The 15,093-nt window shown below is 39.0% G+C and overlaps 1 protein-coding gene across 2 annotated transcripts in view; it reads left to right on the plus strand.

Moving 5' to 3' along the window:
* The window catches only part of GLB1 (galactosidase beta 1), a 41,189-nt gene extending 29,498 nt beyond the window's left edge, over positions 1-11,691 (plus strand). For both annotated transcript variants that reach the window (XM_015618428.3, XM_033511939.1), the window contains exons 12-16: positions 367-453; positions 1,518-1,631; positions 2,667-2,798; positions 6,073-6,312; positions 10,069-11,691. In XM_015618428.3, the coding sequence (XP_015473914.1) occupies positions 367-453; positions 1,518-1,631; positions 2,667-2,798; positions 6,073-6,312; positions 10,069-10,329 (834 nt within the window). In that variant the 3' untranslated portion in view covers positions 10,330-11,691. The remainder of the gene's footprint in view (positions 1-366; positions 454-1,517; positions 1,632-2,666; positions 2,799-6,072; positions 6,313-10,068) is intronic.
* Positions 11,692-15,093: the final 3,402 nt, after the last annotated feature.

Raw genomic sequence — 15,093 nt, forward strand, 5'->3', positions numbered from 1 at the left:
ATATATTGCTTTGTATTTATCATCCAGAGCAGTTTTGTTTGTTTATACAACATTTGTGAGAAACTCCTGGGGTAGTTCTAGTTAAGTAATAAAGGGTCACTTTTATTTTTATGAATGCATAGCAAAATTAGAACATCAGTTTTTATTTAAACTCTGCTATACACGTGGCATGTTTCTTTCGGAGTTCTCTCTTGAACTCTGTTGTCTCCGCTATATTGCATTTTAAATGTGCTTGCAAGGATGGTATAAAGATTTGTTAACTTTCTGGGCACGTGGAGCTAGCTGACTTGATGGCTGGATGTGCAAGCTGCTATATTTGGACTGAAACTTACTGACCTTCATATATCTGGCTTTTCTGTGCTGCAGGCAGGCACTGTGTTGGAGGCTCTTGATGGACTGTCACCTGGAGCAGTGAGAAGCACTTACCCACTGACTTTCGTTGAGCTAAAGCAGGTGAGGATTCCTTCAGCAGGTACTTTGCAGTAATTTTGTGCAGTTTATTTGAACAACCCTCCATGGTATTACTCTTCTTATGTCATGTCTTATACTTTTATCTAGCACACAAGTAATAGTATTATATTTTTACATTGGATGACTTTTCATATTCTACAGTGCTCCTGTTTTGCACCTGAGGTTTTCTTCTTCCTGGGGATGTAGGTGTCTGTGCTGTTTTGGCTTTCACCTTGATTTCTCTCCTCTCTGAAGTATTAATTTTCAGGTCTTAAGAGACTTTTTTTTATCATCTTCATAGCTGTCTGCTGGATCTGCTCCAGTAGTTCTTGTCCTCTTTTCCTGAGGAGCCCAGAACTGGACACAACATTCCAGATGTGGCCTCACAAAGGCTGAGGACCTGCTGTCCATGTTCTTCCTCATGCCCCTAGGATACCATTGGCCTCCTTGGCCCCCAGGGCACTGTTGGCTGTGGGACAGCTTGTTGTCCACCAGGACTCCCAGGTCCTTCTCCACAGAGCTGTTTCCCAGCAGATCAGCCCCCAGCCTGTGCTGGTGCATGGGGTTATTATTCCCCAGGTGCAGGGCCCCTGCACTTGCCTTTTTTTGAAGTTCATTAGTTACCCAACTCTCCAGCCTGTTAAGGTCTCAGGAATGGCTATGACTTATTTTTTTCCATTCCTGATGAGGAACTTAGTGAAAATTATTCCAAAATGTTCCTGATGTAAACCATGTAGTATTTAATGGCTAATTTGATAATTTTGACTTGATGAATAAATATATCAATTTATGGGCACTGGGTGAGAAGTGAACTTACAAGATTTTTTATATAAAGGGATTTTTACCAGTTTCCATAAAGGTCACCCATTACCTAAAGGTCAAAGTAAACTCCAGTCTGAAATGATGTCTGTGATAGTCACTGTCTGAAGTGAATGAAAGTTAGCATTTCAGTGCAGGCATGTAGGCAGAAATGTTGGATATTTTTAATTCATGACCTGAATTGAAACTACAGAATGACTTGGTTCATTAATCTGTTGGGTTTTTTCTTTTTTCTTTTCCTTTCCTAGTATTTTGGGTATGTACTGTATAGAACTACACTTCCAAAGAACTGTGTGGAACCAACACCACTGTCTTCGCCTTTCAATGGAGTCCATGATCGTGCCTATGTCTCTGTTGATGGGGTAAAAACATTGTTTGCTGGTATTAATTTTTGCCATCAGGGGCCTTCATGAAAGTCGAGGATGCAGACTAAGTTTTTGGGTTTTTTTTCCTCCTTTCCTCATCAAAGCAACCCTGATCTTATTAATCACATGAGGAAATAAGAAAGTATATACTTCCTTATGATTCATACCAGATGTTCAAATTAGTATTTAAAGAAACATGGGTACCTATTTTCTTAACATTTTTGACATATTTGAATGTTGATACATATTAATGACTGAGGTGAATAAAAGACCTAGGGAATATATTTACTTGCAGGTTTATGGAATATGTTACTGATGTATACTGATATATACTTGGTGGATTTCTGCAGTATTTGCTAAGATTTTTTTATTAGTATTCTCTTTTTACTTCCTTTGAGGGTGGAAGAAGGAGGAAGCCTGAGCCTATGTCCTACCTTATGAAACTGGCTCCTAACCACAGTTTCAAAAAAAACCAAAGAAGTTTATTGTACAGAATGTGAACCTAGTCTTTCATTCCATAAGCAGGCTTTTGGCCTTGCTTAATGAGAGTTAATATAGATGCATGTATTTTGCAGTCAATTTTTTAGTTAATATTTGACCCATATTGACTCTCATCACCTTTGTGTCCAGGTCAAGCTTATTTTTCCTTGTGTTGTGGGAATAGGAATAAATAGAACTAAATATTGGTGCACACATAATTGTAAGATGAAGTCAATGATTAAATCACTGATATTGCCAAAATCTTTTCAGTCACTGGACTAAATTTGGGAACTTGTTTTTTGTGAATCAGGTGCATCAAAACCCACTATCACATGCAGTTGATGTACTGAAATGTGAATGCTGATGTAGGAGCCCTTTGTGTGTGTGTGTGTGTGTGTGCGCTCGCATGCAGGAGGCGGAGAGGAAAGGGGTTTTCTTTACTCTTTTTTTCCTTTGTCACATTTAATTTCTTCATGCAAGTTAAAAAAACAATTAACAGAGCATTTTTGGTTTTCAGTGGTTATTGTTTTTTTCTTGTTGTAATTCATGTAGATACCTCAGGGTGTCCTTGAAAGGGACAAATCACTAATGATAAATATAACTGGGCAAGCTGGAGCAAATCTGGACATCTTGGTAGAGAATATGGGCCGAGTCAACTTTGGTAGATACAATAATGATTTTAAGGTAAGTAAAATTTAATGAGTTATTGGTTTGTGATGGCTTTTCATCTTTTCCACAGGTTAAAAAGAAAGTAGTAAATTAGCAAGAGCAAAAAGGTCAGGATTAGACAGCTGTAACTTTACCTAAAATATAGCTAGTCACTAGTTTCGATCTGAATTTTTCCAGTCACCAAAATCAATGTGAAATTAAAAGCTGCTAGACATCTTTTAAACCTTATTTGTTTGTTCACTTACATTGTCAGCCAAAGCCTCACCCACAAGATTTTCTGGTTCAGATGAGTTTGTAGATAACATTATTAAAATTGATTCTATAAACTCAAAAAATCGGGCTGGAAATTGGTCCAGAACTTGATTGCACTTTGAGTCTTGTGAATCCTTGGATTGCTTTTGGAAGCTGGGGGGGTGTATGTGTGTGTACATAAATACACCTTTTTATCTTTATTCTTGTCCCATTTAATTTATCAGCAGTGTACCCTTGCAGTACTTGACTGTGGCTGGAATGGGCTGTCCATGAGCACTTTAGCATGCAAAAGTGCCACTTCAAAGTTCAGAGACAATTATCAGAGTGCTTCCCTGAGTTTCTGGGTGTGTGCTACACTTTGGGACTGGCACCTCCATGCATGAGTGGCTGTGGTGGGTTGACCTTGGCTGGCATCCGTGTGCCTGCAAAGCCATGTGCCCATTCTGTCACTCCTCTTCCACCAAATGGAGAGGGGGAGAAAATGTAATGAAGGGTTTGTGGTTAAAGATAAGGACAAGGGGATCACTCAGAAATTACTGTCATGATCAAAACAAACTCAACTTGGGGAACACAATTTATTCTTAAATATTTCATCAAAGAGGTGCTCCCAGAATAACTGATGGGCACAGCAGTGGGTCTGTTTCAGAGTCAGCTGGAACTGTCTTTGTCTTACATGGGGCAGCTTTTGGCAGCTTCTCGGAAAAGCCCCTGCTGGAGCTTCCCTTGCTAACAAACCCTTGCCATTTAAACCCCATACCACAGTGGTACCGCTAATGTAGCACTAGGAAGGGTAGGGGCAAAACAACAACTTTTCTGGTTTTAGATTTAATGAGATCCCCAGTGCTGTGAGATAATCGATAAAAGACAGGAGAGCTGTGGAGGTCAGTCCTGTATTATGTTTGTGCTGTGTATAATTTCACAGCATGCGTTTTTTTTCTTTATTTTTGATACTATTAGGATGCAGTATTGCCAGCTGTGTTCATACTGTTCAAGGTATTTTGCCTTTATCTGAGTGGCAGGGGAAGGAAGCTGGTACCCCAGTACTGCCTTCATGTTGAGGCAGCAGAAACATTGCTTTTATTTGTTTATTAACAGGTCAGATGATAAGGAAACCTATGTATTTAGTGTTAAATTAAGGCAAGTGAATAAAGGTTTAGAGGTTGGATTAAGGAGCTGCTCAATTGCTATGGTTGAGCAGAAATTTAGACTTATACCTTTTAACAGTTTAAGAGTGAAATCAGGTTTAAGAGACATGTCCATGGTGCAAATAATCCTCTAAATGTAGGTTGTAAGTTGCCAAGAAAGGCAACCTTCCCTGGGCAGCTTTGGACTATGTGTGTTGCTTCTTTCTGTAGAATCCAGCCCTCACTCTCTCCTTCGTGTTGATGTTGGAAACTTAGAAGTTCAGGTGCTTTTGAAAATCCAGTTAGGGGAAGAGGTTTCCTGCCTTGTGAAGCCTAGAATCTTTTAGCAAAGAGGATAAATTTTCAGGGTTTTGTTTGCTGGAGTTTTTTCAGTTTTTGAGCTTGAAATGGAGCTGGGCATCTAGCTTTTGGCAAGGAATCTTGAAAGGATTTTGGTTTTAAAACATCCTGTTGATCTAAGTAATTGTTAAAGGACACAAAGGAAGAGTGTGGTTTCTGGTTTTTTATGTGCAGTCTTCTCACATGCACACTGCCACCTATATCTCTGTTTTACTTGGAAAATTTATATCCACATCTTGGTACAATGAGTCAGTAGCCCAAGATATTAACTTGCACAATAGCAGAGAAACTGGTACTTAGTTCCTACTAATCTTCTCCAGATAAGGATCACTGACTGTGTATTCTTAGGCAGACTAAGTGAGAATGTTTAGTAGGCACTTAATATAATTTTAAGAATCACCCTGTTCATAGTGCCTACAGATGAACTTAGGGAGGCAGGTTTAAAGGTTCAGCCTAAAGTTATGTTGCATTACTTCAATTGATTGCTAGACAGAGTAGAGTCTAGGTTTTATAGAAAATTTTTGTTACTTAACTTGACATTTACTAGTACTTTATTTTGACATATGCAAAATAAGCTCCTGTTCTGTAAAGTGGATATTAGGCAGAGAAAACCACTTAGTGCTTGTACAGATGGTGAGCCTTTTGGAGACAGTGCAATGCTTATGAAATATTGCAACAGACACACAATCAGCTCTACAAAGCCATGGAAACTGTGGTTTTGCTTGTTCATGTTTGATGTGTGATGTTTGCAACATAACTTGTGTTGCAGTGAAAACCAGCTTCTATGCAGCATCTATTCAAGCAGTTAAAACCAACCCCTTGCATTGCACTGAAACACCACTTTAGGAACTATAACAAAATTAGGATATGTGCATGGGTAACTTGATGTTCTTTTCTTTCTTGTTAAATTATGACCTTACCTTACTTGGGCATTTGGTGTGCAAGTACCCCAGTGTGCTGTGAAACAATGTGTATATAGTTGCATAGAAACGAGATGGGATTCCATGGCCTTGAAGCTGACTGTAAACTGAAAGTATTTCACTGAATTAGGCAAGTGCATTGATTTTATGATGCTGTATCTTATCTGAAGATTTGTGGGAAGTAATTACGACTTTCTCTGCTGTTGTGCAAGTTAATGGCTTGGGTTAGTGACTCAGTGCAACCAAGTGATGGTATCTCAGGCTTAATGATATTTAATGTTGCTTCTCCTTTTTATTAAGCCTCAGGTTTTGGAATCATGTTCATGTTAAAGCAAAAGAGAAATTTTCCCAGTTACAGGAAAAGAATTTGAAAAAACCTTTGTGTATCAATGAAAGCCTAAAATTTTGAAGAGGAAAAGATCTTTCACAGAGAATAAGTAAAGCCCTTTAAGCAAAGCTTATAACTTGATAAGGTGTTATGACCAGATGCTTATTTTTTTCATACACAGATTGGCAGCCAGCTGTTACTTTGGTTCAGTTTTTATTTGTGACTGATTTATAGTTGCAGCCAAATAACTTCAATAACACAAACTAATTATATTTTTGTGTTGTTTTTTTTTTTCTTCCTCCTAGGGTCTAGTTTCAAATTTAACTCTTGCTGAAGATGTACTTGTTGGATGGGAAATCTATCCTCTAGACATAGATGGAGCAGTGAACTATGGCATTATTTATCTCCTTCATCACTCGAAGAGATCTGCTGTCAAAGCACTTAGTTACGAAGTACCTACATTTTACACTGGTACTCTTTCAATTCCTGGAGGGATTCCAGACTTGCCACAAGACACCTATGTCAATTTTCCTGGTTGGACAAAGGTACAAGTTTTTGCTGTATAAACTTCAAAGTCCACTTAGAAAGCTACTGAAACTTCTATGGACAATCCAAGTCCACCTCTCTTAGATGGGTAGAAGCTGGTCGTGGTGCTGGGTGTCTCAAATTTATTTAAATTACTAAGAAATAGATTCTTTGCTTTAAGTAAATCTGAAGATAAAACATTGAGAAAAGGGAAACATATTCAAAAGGCACATGGTGTTGATCTAGAAAGCAGAGCATCACAAAAAAAAACAAAACCAAGGCAACTGAACCAATCCACCCCAGTTTTTCAACAGCGAGAAAGATTAACTGTCAGTCTGTTTAGAAGAGTTGCATTTAGTTGTGCGGGGTTTTCTTGGATCATATTTGAGGTGCTGTGTGCTGTATGGATCCTGTTGCAAAACATAAAGTGTTGGACTTTGTGGCTGGTGATGTGCCACAGATAAGGATCTAATGCATGGAGAAGGTTACTAGTACCTGGACTGAATGGATTGTGGAGCACTGCTGTAAGAAGCTTGTGGGCATCTTTGCCAAGGGGAATTTCTCACAGGGCTGGAGTGTAGCTAGAGCACGAAGGAGTGTGTTTTCACAGGGCCATCTTTCAAACTACCAGCATGTAGGATGGGTGAGTAGCAGCTCAGCTACCTGGTAGGAGGCACAGAGAGTGGAGTGTGTGCACTGAACTGCTACTTCTCTTGGAAGCCTTAGCATTTAAAGTCCAGGCTTTAGGGAAGTGCCTGTGGCAGTGTTAGGTAGCAAAATTGTTCTTTTCTAAAAGAATTTACTGCTATTAAAATAAAGTGGGAGAAGGAGCTGCTGTTAATTTCTCTCCACTGCCAGTATTGTAGCAGTTAAAGCACTTCACAGTACGCAGAAGCCTGTGATTCAATGCATGCTCTTGGTGTCGATGACGCTGGATGAGGAAGCCTGACTTAGTCCCTGTTCCTATATGCGTGGATGTCACACAATTGCTGAATAAAATTCGAAAAATAGCTTTTTCTCACGGCAGCTGGAGTCTTAGACCCTTTCTGTGACCCTATCAATCATAAGTCTTCTTCAGGAAGTGAGGTGGCTGTACTTGCCGGTTGGAAAACTCATATTTAAAATGGCAAGGTAGTCCAAGAATTCTTAGGTACTGGTAGAAATCTTTTCCTCTGATCTGTGGAAACCTCTGTTTTACATAGTTTGTAAAACACAGTTTGTAAAGCAGTCCTGGGAAGAGATTCTAGATGAACTTAAGTTTGGCTGTTGAATTTATCCTTCAAGCTTTATATGGATTGGACAAGAGTTTTAAGTAAGATACCTGGAAACTGAGACTTTCAGATAACTTTACAAATGAGCAAATGCCTTTAAGGTAGAGGGCCTTAAAGAGTGTAAATTCCACTCAGGTCCCACTGTATGTGGGCCTAAGTTCCTTGCGTGGCACTGTGTAAATAGCTTAAGTGTGGAGTGGGATTCTTAATAGGGGATAAAACTCACCTATCTAAGTAGTTGAAAAACCACAGAAGCAGCACTTATCAAGAAAACTTAAAGTCCTAATGATGGTTCTGCCTTTGCAAAGGCAAGGAATATAGCATGAGAGACAAGGAAGGAGAGGTGCAGTATTAACAGTCAGGACCCATGTTATAGATTTCTTGCCTTCAGAACTTTTTAAACCCTTCAGTAGTAATAAAACTTACTCCACTCTCACATGAGGAATCATGATGCCCTTAAGCATACAAGCCACTGAGTGAATATTTAGATTTATTAGAACTTTTTTTTTCTTCAAAAGAAAAGAGGACTCGGTGTCAGGACTGTTCTTGTTTTCTGTGGAATCGTGGGCTATAATTGCTGTCCCTGCTAAGGGAAATCTTGCTAGTGAAGATGAATTCCTCTCTCTTCTATTTTTTCTAGGGTGTATTTAATAGATATAATGTCATAATTTGCTTGTTTAGTCCTGAGTGTGGTGTCTTTAGAAACTGCAATGTTAATAAAGACAATTTGGAGTTGAGAAATTTAAGTTCTTCGCTTTACTGGAAAAAGGAGTACAACCAGTGACTGATTCAGATCTGAAACAGACCTGTCTGATCACATCTGCTGCATCAGAGCTCTAGTGCCGTTGATTCCCACAGTAAAAACTTACTTCCCACAGGTTACTGTCATTCTCTGTGAGAGGAGGGCTACTGTCTAGTGTGTACACTCATCCATCTTGTGCATGGGGAGTTGGTGTTCATGCCATGTTTTCCTCTAAACTTACTACAGAAAGTAGTGAGCCTGAATAAAGACAAACTTGATTTAAAAAAGAAAAAAGCACTTGAGGTCAAGGTTTATTAACACCTTGGCAGAACAGTGCAAGATAGGATCTTGTACCACGGAAGTGGATACAGAGGTGAAATAACGGCATTTGTACATTATGAACTCCTTAAAAAGTTTCTCTTGTGAGTTTCATAAAATTTGTTTTCATAAATACCCAAAAAAGGAAAAGTACTAGAAAAATACCACTAAAGCAGCTTGAACAGCAATAGTTGTTATGTTACATTTGTGCTTCTGTAAATTGTGTTGAAATATTCTTATTTCAGCTATCCCAGACAACTTATGATTTACTGAATGCAGTGAAATTCCTACTTTCCACTGATTCAGACAATTTTATTATGTTTATCAGTGTACATCCATGCCATGAGTCTGGTTTTCCTCTATGTTTTGATTACCAAGGACCAAACCAAGAGGGAAAAACATGGACACGATTACCTGTTCTGATCCCTTTTCTTGATACTGAGCTCTTGTTTGATGTACAGGGAAAGGACACTTTGGAGGAGTAAAAGCAAATTATTTATGCAAATCAGCAGTATATCCTCACTCTGTCTTGCTTGAGAACCAAGACTCAGCTCAGCTCTGTAGGAGTCAGTTTAGAGTTTTACTAAATGTTCTGTAGCCTGCCAGTTTATAGACTTTTGGAAAAATCTGCGTGTATGTCACTTCAATGTGTCTATAGATAAATTAGTGTTTTGACTTTTTTCCTTTTTTCCTTGCCTTTTTTTTTTTTTTTATCTTTTGAATTTAAGGCATTTAAGATGTTAGAACAGTATTTTGAGCTAGGAGTTCTGACCACCTCAACTTTAAAAAGCAATTTTAAGAATTTGTATGCCACAATTTTATCATACTTAAAATAATACTAGCAGATCCCAAGGCTTTTAATGGTTGTGTGTAACTACAACAGTACTTTATTCCAGTGTCATTTCACAAGTACTTTTGTCAACTGAGTTATTACAAATAAAAGAGACATCTGAATTTTATGTGTCCAGACAAGCTGTATCTTGGCCTTGAAATCAGAGAGCAGGGACTACCAAGGTATTGTGTTCTTATACAGAGAAGTGTAACAGCATTAGGATCTGCTTTTTTCTTCTGTGACTTCATTCTCCTTTTAACAATTAGCTTCAAGCAAATACAGTTTTCATATTTATTTTGGTCTTAAACTTGGGTCAAAAATCAATGCAAGGAGCCTGCAGTTGTTTTTCTAATTATTGTCATGTTTGGAATTACTGCAGTATTTTACCACTTTCTTTTAAATATTAGTGATGGCTTTAACTGCTCAGGGAATTTAAGTACTTTTGACTGTCAATAGCATTTTCTTGTACAGGTTTTCTATCTTTGTGTTCAATCAAACTGAAAGGTGAAGGGAGTTCAGTTACTATATCAAGAATGTTATGCTTAAGTCTATTTTGTCTATTTCATCTCTGACAGATTAATAAAATGTTGGTTTTTTCTTTCTCTTTTAACAGGGGCAAATTTGGATCAATGGCTTTAATCTTGGTCGCTACTGGCCAGCCCGTGGTCCTCAGCTGACCCTTTATGTTCCAAGGAATGTACTTGTTGCATCAGAGCCAAACAACATAACGGTGTTGGAGCTGGAGCGTTCTCCTTGCAGCACCCAGGCGTGCGAAATAGAATTTGTAGACAAACCTAATATCAATGCAACCCTACAGAATGAAACTGATAAACCCCCACTCTTTGTGAGAGATCTATGGATGAAGCATCTATAATGATTTGAGTATTTCTTTATCTTCCCCTCTCTGCCCTTTGCTTCCCTTTCACTCAAACCATACTGATTAACACTGAGTCTTTGAAAAAGTTGCTTAGGTGAGGCAACTTCTTAAATTCTTCAAAGACTTTTTTAAAATCTCTCATTTAAATATTGAATTTCTTTTTAAAAATAAAAGCTGAAGCTTTGAAATTTGTCTTGGACTGTGGCATTGAGCTCAACTGGAAGGTAACGTTTCCATCAGCCTAGTAAAAATGTAGTCCTTGTACTCCGCTTACACTACAGTAACCTTCCTATGCTTTTATTTTTTACCATGTTTTGCCACTGGAGAGGAGCCTACAAAAGGGGTGTGCAGCCCCCAGTACCTTGCTGGTTTCACTTAAGTGGACTGGTAAGTCAGAGCTGGCAATAGACAATACACTTTCAGCTTCCTTAATCACCTTATTAGAATATTAAATAAAATGAAGGTGATTAAGTGGACCTCATTTTTTTAGGCAAGTGGCTTTGAGGAAATTTTAGTTGATTTCTTACAGGACCAATGAGAAAAACTGTGGAAGAGAGAAATCAAATGCCAGATGTCCAAACAGCAGGAACATGGAGTCTGCATCTGTACCTTCTTAGAAAGCCGATTTACTGCTTCCCTATTGCTGTCTCTGAAGACTTAAAGTAAATTGATGAGTACAAGGACATGTGAAATTTAGCCTGCTTTGGTGGAACCACAGCGTCTGACTAACTTGCCTACAGAATATTGTTTTAAAATTATAAAATTTTTCTTTATTTTTTCTGGTTTGGGTTGGGGTTTTTTTTGGTTTGTTTGTTTCGTTTTATTTATTTTTCTTCCTAGTGGATGTGGAGTACCTGCTCTTCACAGGCCAGCACCTTGGAAGCAGAATGCTTGAAATTAAAGAACTTTATTTCTCTTTTAGTCATTAATTCACATCACCTGTTTTGTTCCAGTAAAGTGATGGTCTTTGTAAGTACTCGATATTTGCAGAGATGCACAAACTCCATCAGTACATCTGACTTTCTGCAGACAGAGTCTTCTTTTTCATTCTTGTAATTTTGGTGTCAGTCATGCAAGTTCCATGGTGATATTTAAACAACAGAAGATGATCAAATCAAGTATTTTCATAATCTATGATTTTCCCTTTGATTTTTGTCTGACATTATTAAAATTGTTCTTTAAAGATTAAATTTTTCCTCTGTGTGTTTGAGAAAGAAGAAAGGGACAAGAGAATTATGAGCAGTATTAAGGGAGAAATGAGATTGTTACATGTCCGTGGATGAAGAATTATTCTTATTGATGTCTTGTTTATTTTCTCTGTTATCAAGAACTGTACAAATAAAAATGGAGTAGCTGTAAGGGGCTGAGCTTTCCATCCTTTTCTGAGATGGCCAGTGCAAAATCCTGGACCAATACTGTCATTGGATAAGAAAGTGTAAAAGAGCACCACCCATTTCATGTCTGCTACATGTTTGATATATTTGATGGGCTTTCAAAGGAGACAAATGTAGCTCATCCAAGACAGAGAGGTTTTGTTCTTAAATTCTGACCTCAAATGTCAGTGCTATGGACTGAGGGCTGTGTGTTCAGTATCCAAATGTACTTGATTCTTGGAATGGTCTGCTTTGAACCCAGATTTTTTTCTTTCTTGGCACCATCCTTATGGAGAACCTGGAACATTCTCTGAATGCAGTTGTCAAGTATTAATTGCCTCAGAGCTAGGCCTTGAAAGTAAGGGATGAAACAGAATAGGTTTTGAACTAGTTATGGTTTTTGTGGCTTGGAGTATGCAGAATGACAATAATTCATGTATTATTTAAGCTCAGTGCTGTAACAGCTGGGAGGATTTTTATTTGTATGACAGTTTGTGCTGTAAGGGTAGTGATACTCCTGGTGCTCACTTTAACTTCAGCTTCAACTTGTACTTGTGAAAGCATAATGTGATCTATGAGACTTCACTTTTCACCATAGCTATGTAATATTACCAGGAGAAAGGCTTTGCATCAAGAATTATAAACATGCATCTGATTAGTTCTAAGAATAACAATGTGAAAAGAATGGGTTTGAAGTTTTTCAAGTAGGGCTCTAGATAGCTTCTTTAACACACCTGCCTATTTACTGCTTTCAGTGAAGTGGTCTCCTGTCTACAGAAAAGAGCTGCAAGTGGTGGCCCTGATTCCTAATCCTCTTCTACCTACATGGAAACACTGCTGGAGATGGTATTTGAGTATGCAGAAGGGAGGTCCTTGTAACAAAGCACCTTCAGAGTACAGCTCTAGCAGGAGGAACCTGTTACCAGTTGCTGCTTTATCCAAGGATGTGTGCTGCAGCTGAATGTTGTGCCCTGCCTGTGCCCACACTGGGGCACTGTGCCCACACCACATGCCTGGGGCTTACCCTAGGTTTCCTAGCCTTGCCATGGAGTCCTGCTGAGACCGAGTGTGATACAAAACAGGACAGCATGGCATTTGCTCCTTTGCAGCCTCCAGGCAAGTCAGTTATTTTAACCTATCCTCAAATGTAGTTCAGCCATGCCCGAGGTGGAAATGTAATCAGAATGAAACCTGACTGAGGGTAAATGAGAAAGAGAAGAGGGGCCATAGGGAGTTACCTGGCTTGCCTTTACCCAGTGGGAAAGACACTGGTGGGTCTAGTTTCAATTTGTTTTTGAAAGGCAAGATGTGAAAGCACTGTCAGACCCCTGGCTAGTATGGGTGGTGTAGCTGTATGAAATATTCCAAGTGCTGGAATTCAGTGGGATGGTCTCTCTGGTGGAGCCTGCTGCCTCCTGAAGGCCTGGAAAGAAGGAATATTCCTAATGCTAAAACTGTGGATCCTTAAATCTTTCCTGGTGCATCTCCTTGGAAATTTGCAAGTGCTTTCCTTACATAGGAGCTGAGTAATGAGCACAATGTTCTCTGATTTTGGCAGACAGTGCAAGTATGGTATTTGGTCGGAATTAGTTCATAAAAAAACATAAGTTTTACACTGATCCCCTCTGGAAGGTAGGCAGATGCTTGCAATTCTGTAGGGGGATGTCCTTCGAAATCTACCCATAGAGCCACTGTAGTGGCTTTGCTTAGCACAGATTTATTTTTTTTCACGTCTGCTGTGGGGTTTGTAGACTTAGAGTGTAATCCTGCCTATGCATGAATGAAAGCCTTTAAATGTGATTTTTTGGGTTGAATGAGCAAATAGAAGAACAAGAACTGGCAGTGTGCTGTATGGTTGAATTCTATTAACTTACGTATGAGACTCTTTCATAATATAACTATCTTCTGTGTGTTAATCAACATTTTCTAGTGCTTGAATTATGGGATTGAGACTTGCTCTTGACTTCCTTTAGACTCTCTGTGCCTTTTCTAATTCTCTGGTGCAGACAGCTTTCCGGTCTCCTACTATCCAATCTCCTTGGGACCTCCACAGTGCCTGTTGTTTTCTTTTCCAGTTTTTTGGGTGAAATACTCATTTTTGTTTGCACAGTTTGAATACTTGCAGGAGTGATTAGAAATAATCCTTCTGTCTGGACTGCAGGCACTACCCACCTGACAGATATGTGTCAGGTTTTCAGAAATGGCAATTACAGAAGAAGGATAATCCTGTGGTTTGCAGTGTGCTCGGAAGGAGGTGGTGCTGTTACTGTACAGGCTGACAAAGTAACAACATTTTAACAGATAATACAGGATGAAGGGTTTGTGAGAGTTGATCTAGCCCTTTGTCTCTCTACCCTAAGGCAACATCATTTGTATCTTAAATATTCTCAGTGTGTTTCTTTTGATGAGGACTCCAGTCTTTCCTGGGCAAGTTGTTCTGGTGTTTACTATTGGGGAACTTGTCAACAGTAACTAAAGCCATCATTGGTGTATGTAAGCCAGTTATCACTTTCACTGTCCACAGCCAACACAAAGTGTGTATTTGTGCTCTGAGGCTGTTTTGTGCCCTCTCCATTATTTTCTTATCTCTTTGAACTGGATTTAGATAAATTTCAAGAGGTGCAAGGTAACAGAGACAATTTAGCAAAGATCTGAAAAGACAACCAGCTCTCAAATGACTTGGTCCAGGTGCTACAGCATCTCTTTTTGATAGAAATTACTGAATTGCAAGAAAGTTGTCTTGCAGGCTGGGACTTAAAGGCACAGCTCAAAGTACTGGCTGGGAGATTGTGTGACAGAAGAGGCTGGAAACCGCAGAAGAATGGGGTCTGGTTTAGTAGTTCTTCAATGAGAAGGGAAAAGTAGGGAAAAATAGATTATCCTAGAACTTGGTCCCATGGGCTGAATGGAAAAATGTTGGAAAAGTGCATCACAAGGATCTTTCTTATGTTTTTATGCTTCTTACGCTGAATAAAGTGTGTATGTTTAAAAATTCCATTTCAGAAAACATTCCCTGTTGCTTGTTACTTTATCAAGTGACCTTCCCCAGCTTTGGGGGAAATATTGAAGCTATGTGTTACCTCAAGACGTTTCACAGAACCAGAGCTTATTTCAGGTAATGCAATCCCCTTTGACTAGGATATATGATGTGGCCAAGGAATTTGGGATATATTTAAGAACTCCTGTTTTGGGCTTTAGCACATACACCTGTCCCTCAGGAGGCAAGTATATACAGAACTTCAAAGCCATGGTCTTAGGAAGGTTCCACATTTAACTCTGTGTTGGAATTGTCTGGAGTTGGAATGGGAAGCACAGTCTTGTTCCTGAGACTCCCCAGCATACTTTGATAGCAAACTCTGTGCCAGCATCGTGGTAAAGTTGGTGTCTT

Source organism: Parus major, chromosome 2, assembly GCF_001522545.3.
Source record: "Parus major isolate Abel chromosome 2, Parus_major1.1, whole genome shotgun sequence".
Classification (NCBI taxonomy): domain Eukaryota; kingdom Metazoa; phylum Chordata; class Aves; order Passeriformes; family Paridae; genus Parus; species Parus major.